This window comes from Cherax quadricarinatus, chromosome 6 (genome assembly GCF_038502225.1).
Source record: "Cherax quadricarinatus isolate ZL_2023a chromosome 6, ASM3850222v1, whole genome shotgun sequence".
NCBI lineage: Eukaryota > Metazoa > Arthropoda > Malacostraca > Decapoda > Parastacidae > Cherax > Cherax quadricarinatus.
The window spans coordinates 15727967-15741613 of NC_091297.1; the positions used below are offsets into that span (position 1 = coordinate 15727967).

Here is a 13647-nt window from a genome sequence, read left to right on the forward strand (position 1 = left end):
TGACCCTACTCTCTCCCCCTCAGGGTCAACTGTGGCCCTAGTCTCTACCCCTCAGGGTCAGCTGTGGCCCTAGTCTCTCCCCCTCAGGGTCAGCTGTGACCCTACTCTCTCCCCCTCAGGGTCAGCTGTGACCCTACTCTCTCCCCCTCAGGGTCAGCTGTGGCCCTAGTCTCTCCCCCTCAGGGTCAGCTGTGACCCTACTCTCTCCCCATCAGGGTCAGCTGTGACCCTACTCTCTCCCCCTCAGGGTCAGCTGTGGCCCTAGTCTCTCCCCCTCAGGGTCAGCTGTGACCCTACTCTCTCCCCCTCAGGGTCAGCTGTGGCCCTAGTCTCTCCCCCTCAGGGTCAGCTGTGACCCTACTCTCTCCCCCTCAGGGTCAGCTGTGGCCCTAGTCTCTCCCCCTCAGGGTCAGCTGTGACCCTACTCTCTCCCCCTCAGGGTCAGCTGTGGCCCTAGTCTCTCCCCCTCAGGGTCAGCTGTGACCCTACTCTCTCCCCCTCAGGGTCAGCTGTGGCCCTAGTCTCTCCCCCTCAGGGTCAGCTGTGACCCTACTCTCTCCCCCTCAGGGTCAGCTGTGGCCCTAGTCTCTCCCCCTCAGGGTCAGCTGTGACCCTACTCTCTCCCCCTCAGGGTCAGCTGTGGCCCTAGTCTCTCCCCCTCAGGGTCAGCTGTGGCCCTAGTCTCTCCCCCTCAGGGTCAGCTGTGGCCCTACTCTCTCCCCCTCAGGGTCAGCTGTGGCCCTAGTCTCTCCCCCCCACTCATCCTTCTGTTTATTTACTGACACTAACTTTGGTTTATGACGACTTGAGTTTATGAACCTCCATGGCTGTGATGTGTATGATAATACATGTACCTTGTCTCAGGTTAATGAAATTCAGGCAAAGTTTTTTTTGTATTATTCTCAAACTACCATGTACTTATAGGTCAGTATGTGAGGGGAATTCACAAAAAGGTGTACCTTGTTTTCTCTGTCTACAATTTTACAATACCTGTCTGGCTTCTGACGCGACCATGTTAAAACTGACACTCACTGAGTTAGGAATATTTACAGACGATAAAGAATCAATTGCAATGAACGTGTCAGTTTTAAATACATGAACCCACTTGAGTGCAAGGAATATATCAAACATTTCAGCTTGATGGGTGGAAGGTCAGTTGTTGATGTGTGCTTCAATCTCTGTATAGGACTCACGAAATCGTAATAACACGATTGCAAACGAACCACGGTACTACGGGTGGGGTTAGAATCCCACAGCGAAGGAATCGTAAAACTACAGGTCAATGCATCCTGCCCTGAGGTTTACGACTCACCATGGGTTTAAATTCCACCTGTACTGTGGTCTGTACACGAGTCATCTATATGTCATTATTATTCAGTACCATCCTCTCAAATATTTTACACAAGCAGAAAGATAGAGATATTAGGCAAACTGCATTTTGTTGACTGACTATAGGAATGAGAAGGAATTAGGGAGCTCTTCAGTTGCATCGCTCATGTAGTCTGTGTCATGTATAGGATGTCCTGATAGTTGGCAGAGCAACTTATGTATTTCATAATATCTTCCTCACTAGGAAAAGTGAATTTGCCCCAACTTAGCGCAGCTTAACGTTCAAAGTCAGTGAAAAGAATGTTGCAATAATCGTCCTTGCAAATCATTAAACGAACCTCTCTCCCTCTAGCATCATAACTGGCATTTAATTTTTCCTCGGTTAATCGGTAGATCGTTATAGCCGGATGATTTATATATACTGGTAAATATACAAAAGGTAGGGAAACTGTACTATAAATTAAACTTTTGAATTTGACGATGTCTTACAAAACTTGAACACCTTTAAGTATCAGATACATCTGATAACATACTGGTATCACTGTCCTCATCACATATCTCTACGATACTCTCAACGTCAACACCACCCTCCGTAACCCCATGTTCATCATCTGTAGCCTCAGTAAACTCTGGCTCAGGCAGAGGATGAGATGTTTTGTCTGATAGCTTTGTTTCAGTTGAGTCGAGGTCTCTGTGTGAGTGAGAGTCTTGTGACCAAGGTCGCTGTGTGGTTGGAGGGCTGGACGTGCACAGCTGGGCTGGAAGCTGAGGCTGCTGTCCTGGAAGGATCACACAACCCGTCTTGCTGCGAAGGGCATTTATTTCCTGCCTGAAAGAGAAAACATCATTCTTGACACAGGTTATATACACAGTGAGAACGGTGTATGTCTGTCAGTCTGTACATGCTCAGTCTATACATGATCCGTGATTTAGGGATTAAAGCATTATTGACAGGTGGCGAATTGGTAATACGAAGTCTTAATGACCTTCATGTAGTTGATTGACTTGAAGCCCCATTAACCAACCGACCTATCATATTTTTATACTTCCACTCCTAATACGTGACACCGGACTGTGAATCTTCCTTAACTTGTTGGATAAAAATATCATAACACTGCCTGTTAAAGAGTTTGTGGATAAAAATTATACTTTTACTTAATATAGTTCGATCATGATTTTATAATTTTGTTAGTCCAGATCAGCGCAGTACTCTAAATTTCAAGATTTTTTTTTTTAACCTGTTAGGAGGCCCAGGCTAGGGTTACCTGGAGGTTACCTGGAGGTTATTCCGGGGATCAACGCCCCCGCGGCCCGGTCCATGACCAGGCCTCCCGATGGATCAGGGCCTGATCAACTAGGCTGTTACTGCTGGCCGCACGCAGTCCGACGTACGAGCCACAGCCCGGCTGATCCGGCACTAACTTTAGGTATCTGTCCAGCTCTCTCTTGAAGGCAGCCAGGGGTTTATTGGCAATTCCCCTAATGCTTGATGGGAGGCTGTTGAACAGTTTTGGGCCCCGGACACTTATGGTGTTTTCTCTTAGTGTACCAATGGCGCCCCTACTTTTTATTGGCGGCATTTTGCATCCCCTGCCCAGTCTTTTACTTTCGTAGGGAGTGATTTCTGTGTGCAGATTTGGGACCATTCCTTCCAAGATTTTCCAAGTGTAGATTATGATATATCTCTCCCTCCTGCGTTCCAACGAGTACAAGTCAAGTGCTTCCAAGCGTTCCCAGTAGTTAAGGTGCTTGACAGAACTTATACGTGCAGTAAAGGATCTCTGTACACTCTCTAGATCTGCGATTTCACCTGCTTTGTATGGAGATGTTAATGTACAGCAGTATTCCAGCCTAGAGAGAACAAGTGATTTGAAAAGGATCATCATGGGCTTGGCATCTCTCGTTTTGAAAGTTCTCATTATCCATCCTATCATTTTCTTTGCACGTGCGATCGTGGCACTGTTGTGATCCTTGAAAGTGAGATCCTCAGACATTACTACTCCCAGGTCCCTTACATTATTTTTCCGCTCTATTGTATGGCCGGAGTCAGTAGTATACTCTGTTCTAGTTATTATCTCCTCCAGTTTTCCATAACTTTTGAGATTAAGAGCAAAAAAAAAAAAAAAAAAAATACACTGTCCTAATATAAAAAATCTCTAATTCCATTATTTTTTTTATTTCTCATGTAAGGTATATTATAAACAATGCATTGGTTAATTCAAAATAAAAGACAGTCACCTGAGAGCTGCGATGGTGTTGTCTTGCCTCGTGACGGTCATTCTCAGCTGCTGTAGCTCCTCGGGGGAGCCTATCACTTTTGGCCTTCCTGTCGACTTGCTTACACCTTTCTTTTGATGTACCTAAAAATCAATTTATGAAAAAAATTAGTAAATGCATGAACCGAAACATATATGTTTGTGTGTATGTATACTCTTGCCAGACATGCGTAGAAAATCTTCAGTTTTAAGTAAAACAAGGCAAAAGTCTACATACTGTGGGTGTAGGTTGTGTCGGTGTATGTGAGAGGTGATACAGTAAGTGCTCCTTCTCCTGACGCAGTGCCAGGATGTGTGCGGCCAGAGCTGCTTCTTCCTTCTGCAGTGCTTGCACCTCTTTTCTTCTTCCAGTAATATCTGCCTGTAATTGATACATACTTTACCTGTCCCTTACATACACAAAACGATGAACTTTTCTTTGCAAAATTTGGGAATATAAGAATTAAGTTTGCTGGACATACAATTATCTCAATGCTGCATCACATAAAAAAACTACAATAATTGTCTTCAAGAAGGCACTGGCCAGGCACCTACAGTCAGTACCTGACAAGCCGGGCTGTGGTTCGTACGTCAGTTTGCGTGCGACCAGTAATAACAGCCTGGATGATCAGACCCTGATCCACCACGAGGCCTGGTCTCAGACCGAGCCGCGGGGGCGTCAACTCCCCAAACCTTCTCCAGGTACATGCATTTACGGCACAAGAAATTTTTATTGAGACAATATCACTAATTACAGTAGCTAAGACATACTACATATTCATACAGAGCTAATATAGTTACATACGTATAATACTCGGGAATGTTACCTGGAGCTGTGACATGGTGTTATCATGGCGAGTCATCTGGCTGGCCACCTTGCCCGTCCAGCGCAGCTCAAGACTGGTACCCAACTTATCCTGCACGACGCCCATGTCTGCCTCGGCTCCCAACCCAAACTTACACTCCTTAGTCACCTTCAGTGGGAAGTGGATGCTTATTACGTTGTTTTTTGGTCATGAACTATATTATTGATTAAAAATAAGTGAGGGCTGTATAAGTTCTTTTTATATAATATCCTGTAAGTTAGTTTTTATTGACATTATCAAGAATGATTTTATATGGAGTAGGCCAACACGTCATGCTGTGGATTAAAAAAATGAGAGTAAAATGCAGTGACAAAAACTACATTATGACACAAAAGTAACAAATGAAGATGATTTGTTCTAGAGTTATTAACTTATATACAGAGTGGGCCAAAAGTATGCTTTCACTTAGTAGGTATACACTTACCTCCTGCACCTGCTCGGTATTTTCACACCTACGATACTGCTTTAGTATTGGAATACTGGTTTGGAATTATGGTTTGGATAAATTAAAGCGAAAACGTGAACAAATAGTGAAACAACTGTAAGCCTACTTTTGGCTCACCCTGTATTAAGAAATTCCTTTTCAGAAGACACTGGAAACAACGGTTATTAACTGAAAACAAGACGTTGTCTCCTGGACGGTCTTAGTCATATTGATGACTCGTTTAAGATTAACAATAAGATGCAATATACAGACAACCACGACTTTAATATTATTTTTTTTTTTGCTATTTAAAAAAATATTTTTAAACTCATTAAGATTTTTTATTTGATTTCCATAATCATCTCGACTTCTTGGGTGTTGAACCACAGCTCCCGGTCTTCTCGAGTGATGGTGGAGCTAAACATGAGTTATATTCTGTTTTACTTTTCACTCGAACTAGAAAAAGAGCTCCAGTGAAATGGAGTTACAGAATATAACTCATGTTGAGCTCCACCATCCTCGAGAAGAAGACCAGGAGCTGTGGTTCAACACTCAACAAGTCGAGATAATTGTGGGAATCGAATAAAAATTCTCACTGGATTCAAAAATATTTTTTAAATAACAAAAAAAAAAATATTGAAGTCGTGGTTGCCTATATACTGCATCCAACTGTTAATCTTAAACGAGTCATCAATATGATTAAACCCGTTCAGGAGACACTTGTCCTCCCTCCTGACGAATATTACAATACCGCAGCCTGTGTCCTGGCCTCTGTCTACCCATGTCACTACTGTTCGGAGAGTGAGTCGCCTTACTTCATCAACTATTATATGGACACGGATCTACATTTGAATCTTATAATCTAGACGTAATGCGGTACCTGGTAAGTGTGTTGCAAACTGTTGAGTTCCATCTTGAGTTGTTCGACTTGTTGTGTGAGAGCCCGCCTCTCTGCTCGACCCTCCCTGTTACAAGGAATATGTATATATACATTACCATATTAATTGGCTAATTAGTTAAGCTTGTAAAAAATTATTAAGCATGTAGCATAGCGTATTATTATTATTATAATAAAAAAAGAAGCGCTAAGCCACAAGAGCTATACAGCGCTGCAGGGTAGGAAAGGAAGCGAGGGTATTGGGCGGCAGAAGGGGGGAGGGGCGATCAGTATGTTACAGAAAACAGCGGGGCAGGGGATAGTGCAGGGTAGAGGGTAGCAAGAGATCGAGGTAGAAAGGGCTGAAGGTATCATCAGAGTTTGTGAAGTAAGTCAGTTGTTGTCAAAAAGTCAATGAGAGAGTCCAGATGAAAGGTGGGTCCATCAGCGAGAAGGGAAGGTAAAGAGACAGCAGCGGAGCAAAGACGACGTTGGAGGTAAATTCTGCGTGCTCGTTGATAAAGTGGGTAGTCTAACAGAATGTGGCTGACCGATAATGGAACCTGACAATTCTCACAGAGAGGAGCAGGGCGCCTCTCCATGAGATATCCATGAGTAAGACGAGTATGGCCAATGCGAAGACTGGAGAGTCTCTCAACCTCGACACTGGTGACAAGAAGACGGCCAGTAACCTATACTCGGTTTAATAGATTAAGTTTGTTACCGAGCAGAGTAAACCAACGTTGTTGCCAACGGGTGTGAAGGTGGGTAGCTATTGCAGTAAAATAGTCCATAAATGGAACACCTCTATATGAAACTGGTAGGTCATGTACTGCTGACCGCGCAGCAGTGTCTGCCTGTTCATTGCCCTGTACGTCAACCTGACCAGGGACCCAACAAAAAACAATATCTTTATGCTTGGTAGATATGTGGCTTAGCCAAAGTTGGATACGGAGGACTAAGGGGTGAGGTGTATCAAATTTCTGTATAGCTTGTAAAGCACTAAGGGAGTCTGAGACAACCACAAATGATGACACAGGCATAGCTGCAATACGGATAAGTGCTGCAAGAATGGCATACAATTCAGCGGTAAAGATACTAGCCAAAGATAGTAAATGCCCTCGTATGACGCTGTCCGGAAACACTGCTGCGAATCCTATGCCGTCAGAAGACTTAGAGCCATCTGTGTACACTGCAATGGCATGAGAATGAGAGTGGAAGTGTCAAGAAAAAGAGAGTGGGAGCTACCGTAGACCGTTGGGCTTTCGAGCAAGGGAGTGAGAAAGAACAGACTCGAACAGCTGGAATTTCCCAGGGGGGTAGGGAAAAGTGAGATGCTACATGAACATAGAAAGGTGGAAATTGAAGAGAAGACAAGAGCGAATGTAGGCAAAGAGAGAAGGGACGGAGCAAACAGGGGCGGCGAACAAATAAAGAATGTCTACTAATATCAGTGACCATTCTATAAATGGAAGGATTGCGGAGATCATGAGAGTGTACATAGTAGCGAAGGCAATGGGCATCACGGCGATCGGATAAGGATGGAACGTTCGCTTCTGCATAGAGGCTCTCAACAGGGGAAGAGCGAAAAGCACCAAGGCATAAACGTAATCCTTGGTGATGAATAGGGTTGAGGCTAGATAGAGTAGCAGGAGAGTCAGCTGAATAGATCTGGTCACCATAATCAAGTTTCGATAAAATGAGGGTGGAATGTAGGCGAAGGAGAGTTCGACGATCAGCTCCCCATGAAAGATGAGCAAGGGTTTTAAGAAGGTTCAGCCGGCTGTGACAAGTTGTCTTCAAAGAGGTAATGTGAGGTTTCCAGGATAACCTACGGTCAAAGAGGAGGCCTAGAAACCTGACTGTATCACGTTCAGGGATACGGGTGCCATAGAGGTATAAAGGATGATCGGAGATGACAGAGCATCTAGTGAAAGTAATTTGGTGAGTTTTGGTACTGGAAAATTTAAACCCATGTGTGGTGGCCCAATTGGAAACACGGTTGACCGCATGCTGGAGAGAAACTGTAATGAGGTAACAGTCAGCGCCTGCACAGGTAATAGCAAAATCATCAACATAGAGTGATGACCAAATATTGGATGGAAGACTAGAGGCCAAATCATTTATAGCAAGGAGAAAAAGTGTTGTGCTCAGAACACATCCCTGGGGGACACCTTCAGCTTGGATGAAGTCCGGGGAGAGCACATTATTAACCCGAACACGGAAATGTCTGTTAGTTAAAAAGTTCTTAAGGAAGGATGGTAGATTGCCTCGAAGGCCTAAGGAGTGGGCTTGGGCCAAAATATTATACCTCCAAGTTGTGTCATATGCCTTCTCAAGGTCAAAAAATATGGCAATAACTGAGTAGTTATTTGCAAAGGCATTACGAACATACATATCCAAGCGTAGTAAGGGGTCTATGGTAGAACGGTTCTTACGAAAGCCATATTGACGAGTGGAGAGACTGTTTTGTGTCTCTAAATACCACACTAATCGTCTATTTACCAGGCGTTCCATCACTTTGCAAACTGCACTGGTAAGAGCAATGGAACGATAGTGGGAGGCTTCATGTCCCGTAGTACCCGGTTTGCAGAAAGGGAGAACAATGGCAGGTTTCCACAGCTGTGGAAGAACTCCTTGTGAAGAAATAAGATTGAAAAGGCGTAATAGGACTGCAAGGGCTGACTGATGTAAATGTTGTAGCATACGAATATGAATGTCGTCGGGCCCAGCTGCCGATGATCAGCAAGCTGAGAGTGTTGCCTCTAGTTCCTGAAGTGTAAAAGGCACATTATACTGTTCTTCTCTGAGAGAAGAAAAGTCCAAGGGTGCTAACTCTCTGGCAGACTTTGAGGAAAGAAACGAGGGGCATAGATGGAGCCCCTGAGAAATACGGACCAAATGATTGCCAATTTCATTGGCAACATCTAGTGGGTTTGCTATATCAACACTGGCAACCCGCAGAACAGGAGCCGGGTCAGGAGAATATTTACCGCTCAGTTTTCATACTTTTTTCCAGACGGCACTCATAGAGGAAGCAGAGGTGATGGTGGAGACATAATCTTGCTAGAAAGTGCGTTTAACGTCACGGATGACACGGCGAGCGATCGCACGCTTCTGCTTAAAATCAAGAAGTCTCTCCGTGGTTCTATTGTACTGGTACCTGCCCCACGCAGCGCATTTCAAATGTACTGCACGAGCACAAGCAGGAGACCACCAAGGCACGCATTTTTGAGAATGCCTGCCCGAAGTTTGGGGTATAGAATGAGAAGCTGCGGTTAAAACGGAGGACGAGAAGAGGTGTAAAAGCTCATCAATGGAGGACGAAGAAGGAACCTCACTAAAAACAGTTAGTTGTGAGTAAAGGTTCCAATTTGCCTGATCAAATTGCCAGCGTGGGTTATGAAGAGGTGGTGAATATGAAGGGGAAGTAAGAATGATTGGGAAATGATCGCTGTCATGTAAATCCGGGAGAACAGACCAGGTGAAGTCTAATGCGGCGGAGGAAGAGCAGACTGAGAGATCGATGCCAGAGAGAGTATGAGTCCGAGGATCAAAATGGGTGTGAGTACCTGTATTTAAAACATGGAGGGGGTAGTTAGCAAGAAAAGCCTCTAACTGAATGCCATGGGAATCACAGTGAGACACCCCCAGAGGAAATGATGGGCATTAAAATCGCCAAGTAACAGAAGTGGTGGCGGTAATGACGAAACAAGAAAGGCAATATCTGGGATAGATAATGCCCGAGAAGGAGAGAGATACAAAGAACAGAGTGTATACCACCTATGCAAGTGGATACAGGCTGCTGTGTAATGCAGCGAAGTAAGAACAAATAGCTGATGGTACGGAATATCAGTGCGTAGAAGAAGGGCACTTTCATTAAAGGCCCCATCAGGAAAAGGATCTGAAGAATACAATAAATTATAGCCTGAGATGGGATAGATAATGGCAGAGCGTAATTTTGGTTCCTGTAAGCAAACACCAACAGGGGAAAACTGGGAGAGCAACATCTGAGGCTCACCCCGATTACCCCTGAGGCCGCAAATATTCCACTGTAAATAGGCCATGACTGGCAACTATAAAGATACCTGAAATCCACAGGTAAGGGTACGTATGGACTAGAAGGGTTAGAAAAGTCCACATGCGGTGGCAAAGGAAAAAGTTCATGTAGCGAAGGAACGGTGCGTTGTGAAGAAAGGAGTTTCGCAGATGGAGAAGAGGAAAGAGAAGGAACAGAGGGTGGATCAGTGTCCACTGATGGTTTGGTCTCTGCAATATATTCAGAGATTGCTTCAAGTGTTTTGGAGTTCAGAGACGTCGTATGGGAGACAATATTGGAGATGGAAGGAGGAGGAGTTTGAGTAAAGATCGGAGCTGTAATGGACTGTACCAAGGTGGGGGGGAGGCGAAAGGGTGGAGGGAACTGGAGAAGTATGGGAGGGGACAGAAGAGGCAGAAACCCGGGAGGTGGCAGAAAAGGAAGAAACTTGGGAGGGGACAGGGGAGGAAGGCACAGTACGAGGAGGAGGATGAACCTCCACACTTGTAACGGAGCCAGTGAAAGGGGAAGACCTAGGTACAGAGACTGGGAAGGTAAAATGTGGAGGTGGATGAAGGGAAGGAGGGGTTAAGGAGATTTGTTGGACCTCTGAGAAGTAGAGGGACGATTGGGAGGAGGTGTCGTACGAGGTCTTGTCGATACCGGGGTTTGTGAGGGAGAACACAAAGAAGTGAGGACAGACTGAGGTGTTGAAGTAGGGACGTTTGAGCCCAGGACAGCAAAAGAATTAGATACAGGAGTGACTATGGGACTGGCAACCGCAGAGGAGGCTGCAGAAGATGGGACCCCAGAAGTGGGGAGACGTTTTGAAACACGAGAATAAGAAACACAGGGTAGTCTCCCTTGGAGGCGGAGATGAGAAACTGCCATAGCATAAGGGAGATCTTCTGCCTATTTGAGGCAACGAATTTCCCGCTCATTTAAGTAGACCTGGCAACGGCGAGTACGAAGGGTGAACCTCATGACAATTAAGGCAAGAGGGAGGTCGACTGCAAGATGTATTAGAATGGTCATCGGCACCACAGACTGGGCATTCGGCTATAGAGCTGCAATATTTTGCTGAGTGGCCAAATCGCCAGCAATTTCTACACTGTTGCAGTGTAGGAATCACCTTCCAAACTTGTAACCAATGTCCTGTTACATAAACAGAGGATGGGAGTTCACGGCTGTCAAAAGTTAAACGAGCCACATTGCAAGGGTATCGTCTTCGCCCGCAGGCGGGAAGAACATAAGTGTCTACCTTGAGAACTGGGAGATCTTGGAGTTCCAGCTGTTCAAGAATGTCATTGCCACATGTCTGGAAATTCTGTTGGACTATGGTATGGGGCAGAATAACAGTACCACTACAAGAAATGAGGGAATGATGTTTTTCGATAGTGATAGGAATAGTATCGATATGTGAAAGAAGAGAAAGATCATGAGCTTGGGTAGAATTCTGGACTGTGATGATGCGCGTACCACTCTTAAGAGCATGAAAGGAAATATCTCTACCAAAGTGGCATAGGAGCGCTTTGCCAATACATACTATGGTCAGAAAGATAGGCAGTAGAAGAAGTCGGTCGTAAAGTAAAGAATTTAGTCCATTGTGTGGTCCGAAACTGAGCGTAGAGAGGGGGTGCATGACGTGTCGTGTCGGTCTTTTCCGAGTAGAATGGTAAGGTAATGAAGTAACATCGTCAGGAGATTGTCGTTGGCGTTTAGAAGTGGGACCAGAGTCGGTCCGACGTGAGACAGGCTGGCGATTCGAAAATCGTTGAACCATAGAGGGAGAGGCCGGAAGCATAGTCAAAGGAGAGCGGAGGTCAGACAAATCGAAAGAGTCAGTGGAAGCCCCTGTACCTGAAGCGGGTGAGGAAACAGCACCAGCAAGAGGTACAGGGGCCTTAGGAGTGTCCAAAGAGTGACCAAAAGACGAGGCGAGGTCAGAACAGGGTGCGGTAACAATAAGGGGCCCGGGGTTAGTGGGGAGGACCGGGGAGGGATAGTTCCTAGGAGGAATGAAAGGGTCAGAAATCTCCCTCCATGCCCAAGAGGACCTCAGCACTGCAAGTAGCGCAGATGCAGCATGGAACCCGTACCATACCCTACCCTTCATGCCAGTAAACCAGCAATCTGGGATAGCAACCTCACATCTGCCGAGCTACCTCGGTGGAAAAAGAGAGGGCGGCCGGATATCCGCCACAAAGCATACCACCCCCGGAATCCGAAAGGTGACTTCCAGAGATACACCTGTTGCCCAAAAGACACCCAAAGCCACCCTCCGGGATACCGGAGAGGGATCGGGACATCCCCAGGCAATCCAGATCCCATGGCAAACTACGCCACCACAAGAACCTCAACGGAATGGGATGGACCCCAGTACCCTTCCCCCTACCTATGAACTAGTGTGCCTGTGGGAAAAATCCCAAAGGCCAAAAAGAGGAAGGGCAAAAGGGAGGAGTGGGGAGGAGGAGGAGGAAAGGAAAAAGGGGAGGATGGGATAGGGAAAGGGGGCATTGGGGGGTAATTAGGTTCGGTCTGAGGAAGGAGACCAACAGGTCTAATTCCTCAGACCAAAAGCCTCTTCACCACGCCAAGGAGCCCCTCTTGAAGAGGATAGCATAGCGTAGAATATGCTTATGAATATTTTCAAGCTTAAATTTATCACGAACATTTTTCTTCATTTATCACACTTGTATGTACAGTAGCTCTCCGTTTTTAAGCATCGTTTCCACCAGCAGGTGAGGAATCAGAACACAGTCATCAGAGTCTACAGTATGATTTAATATTAATTTGGTTCTTGTGTCCTCAGTAGGTTAGAGTGTGTGTGTAGTTGAAAGACTGACCTGTGTCTTCGAGCTGCTAGCTCCTGGGCCTCTCTGGCCTGGGCTACTCGCTGCTCCAGTTGCTGCAAGTGTTGCCGGGTGAGTAGAGTGGCTTCTGACCCAGTTCCATCACTCATCCACTTCACAGCTGCCATACTGTCAACCTGTATACATCTTCATTAAACTTTGTCAACCAGAATCTGTCTTTTTCGTTTCACTTTAAATTATATTTTAGATTTTGCCATCGAAGCGGCTGGTTTATTGTGCACCACATAGCATCATGTGGACGGTAGAGCATATTGTGCGCCACATAGCCATCATGTGGACGGTAGAGCATATGGATACACAGATCTAGAAACGAGGCTCCTCGAAAAAAAAAAAGTTAATTCGAGTACTTTTAGATACATCTACAATTTACTTACATGTTGCAAACAAGTTTAGAATAAGTATTTGCTTAATTTGCCTGGTATCTTATCTTCATTATGATACCGTAACATATCACATAGGTGACTCACGAAATCATATTGCTCACATAGGTGACTCACGATTTTGCCCCGCATAGTAGAACCCGCTCAGCGAACTTCGTTCGAGACGCGTCCAATGTGGGCCCTCAGCTAGCCTCACATGTGCCGCCCGTCCCATTGTTTACCAGCTAGCCTCCGCGGTAACATTCAAGCATACACTCGGAATATTTCGTATTATTACAGTGTTTTCGGTGCTGTTTGTGGAAAATAAGTGACCATGGGCCCCAAGAAAGCTTCTAGTGCCAACCCTACACCTCAAAGGGTAAGAATACCCATTGAAATTAAGAAAGAAATCATTGATAAGTATGAAAGTGGAGTACGTATCACCGACCTGGTAATTGTGGGCAAGAAAACGGCAATCAAGGAAGCTGTTGATCGCAAGTGATGGAAGATGTTGAGAGACTCTTATTGGTGTGGATAAATGAAAAACAGCTACGTCTCTCAAGCGATCATATGTGAAAAGGCTAGGAAGTTGCATGACGATTTAATTAAAAAAATGCCTGCAACT

General features: G+C 45.3%; 1 protein-coding gene across 1 annotated transcript in view; it reads right to left on the reverse strand.

The window, feature by feature from the left end:
* Nucleotides 1-901: 901 nt before the first annotated feature.
* The window catches only part of LOC128694174 (cilia- and flagella-associated protein 44-like), a 147188-nt gene continuing 134442 nt past the window's right edge, over nucleotides 902-13647 (reverse strand). The window contains exons 32-37 of the mRNA XM_070080644.1: nucleotides 12637-12779; nucleotides 5755-5839; nucleotides 4412-4558; nucleotides 3823-3966; nucleotides 3568-3689; nucleotides 902-2158 (exon numbers count right to left, since the gene is read on the reverse strand). Coding sequence (XP_069936745.1) covers nucleotides 1834-2158; nucleotides 3568-3689; nucleotides 3823-3966; nucleotides 4412-4558; nucleotides 5755-5839; nucleotides 12637-12779 — 966 coding nt within the window. The 3' untranslated portion in view covers nucleotides 902-1833. The remainder of the gene's footprint in view (nucleotides 2159-3567; nucleotides 3690-3822; nucleotides 3967-4411; nucleotides 4559-5754; nucleotides 5840-12636; nucleotides 12780-13647) is intronic.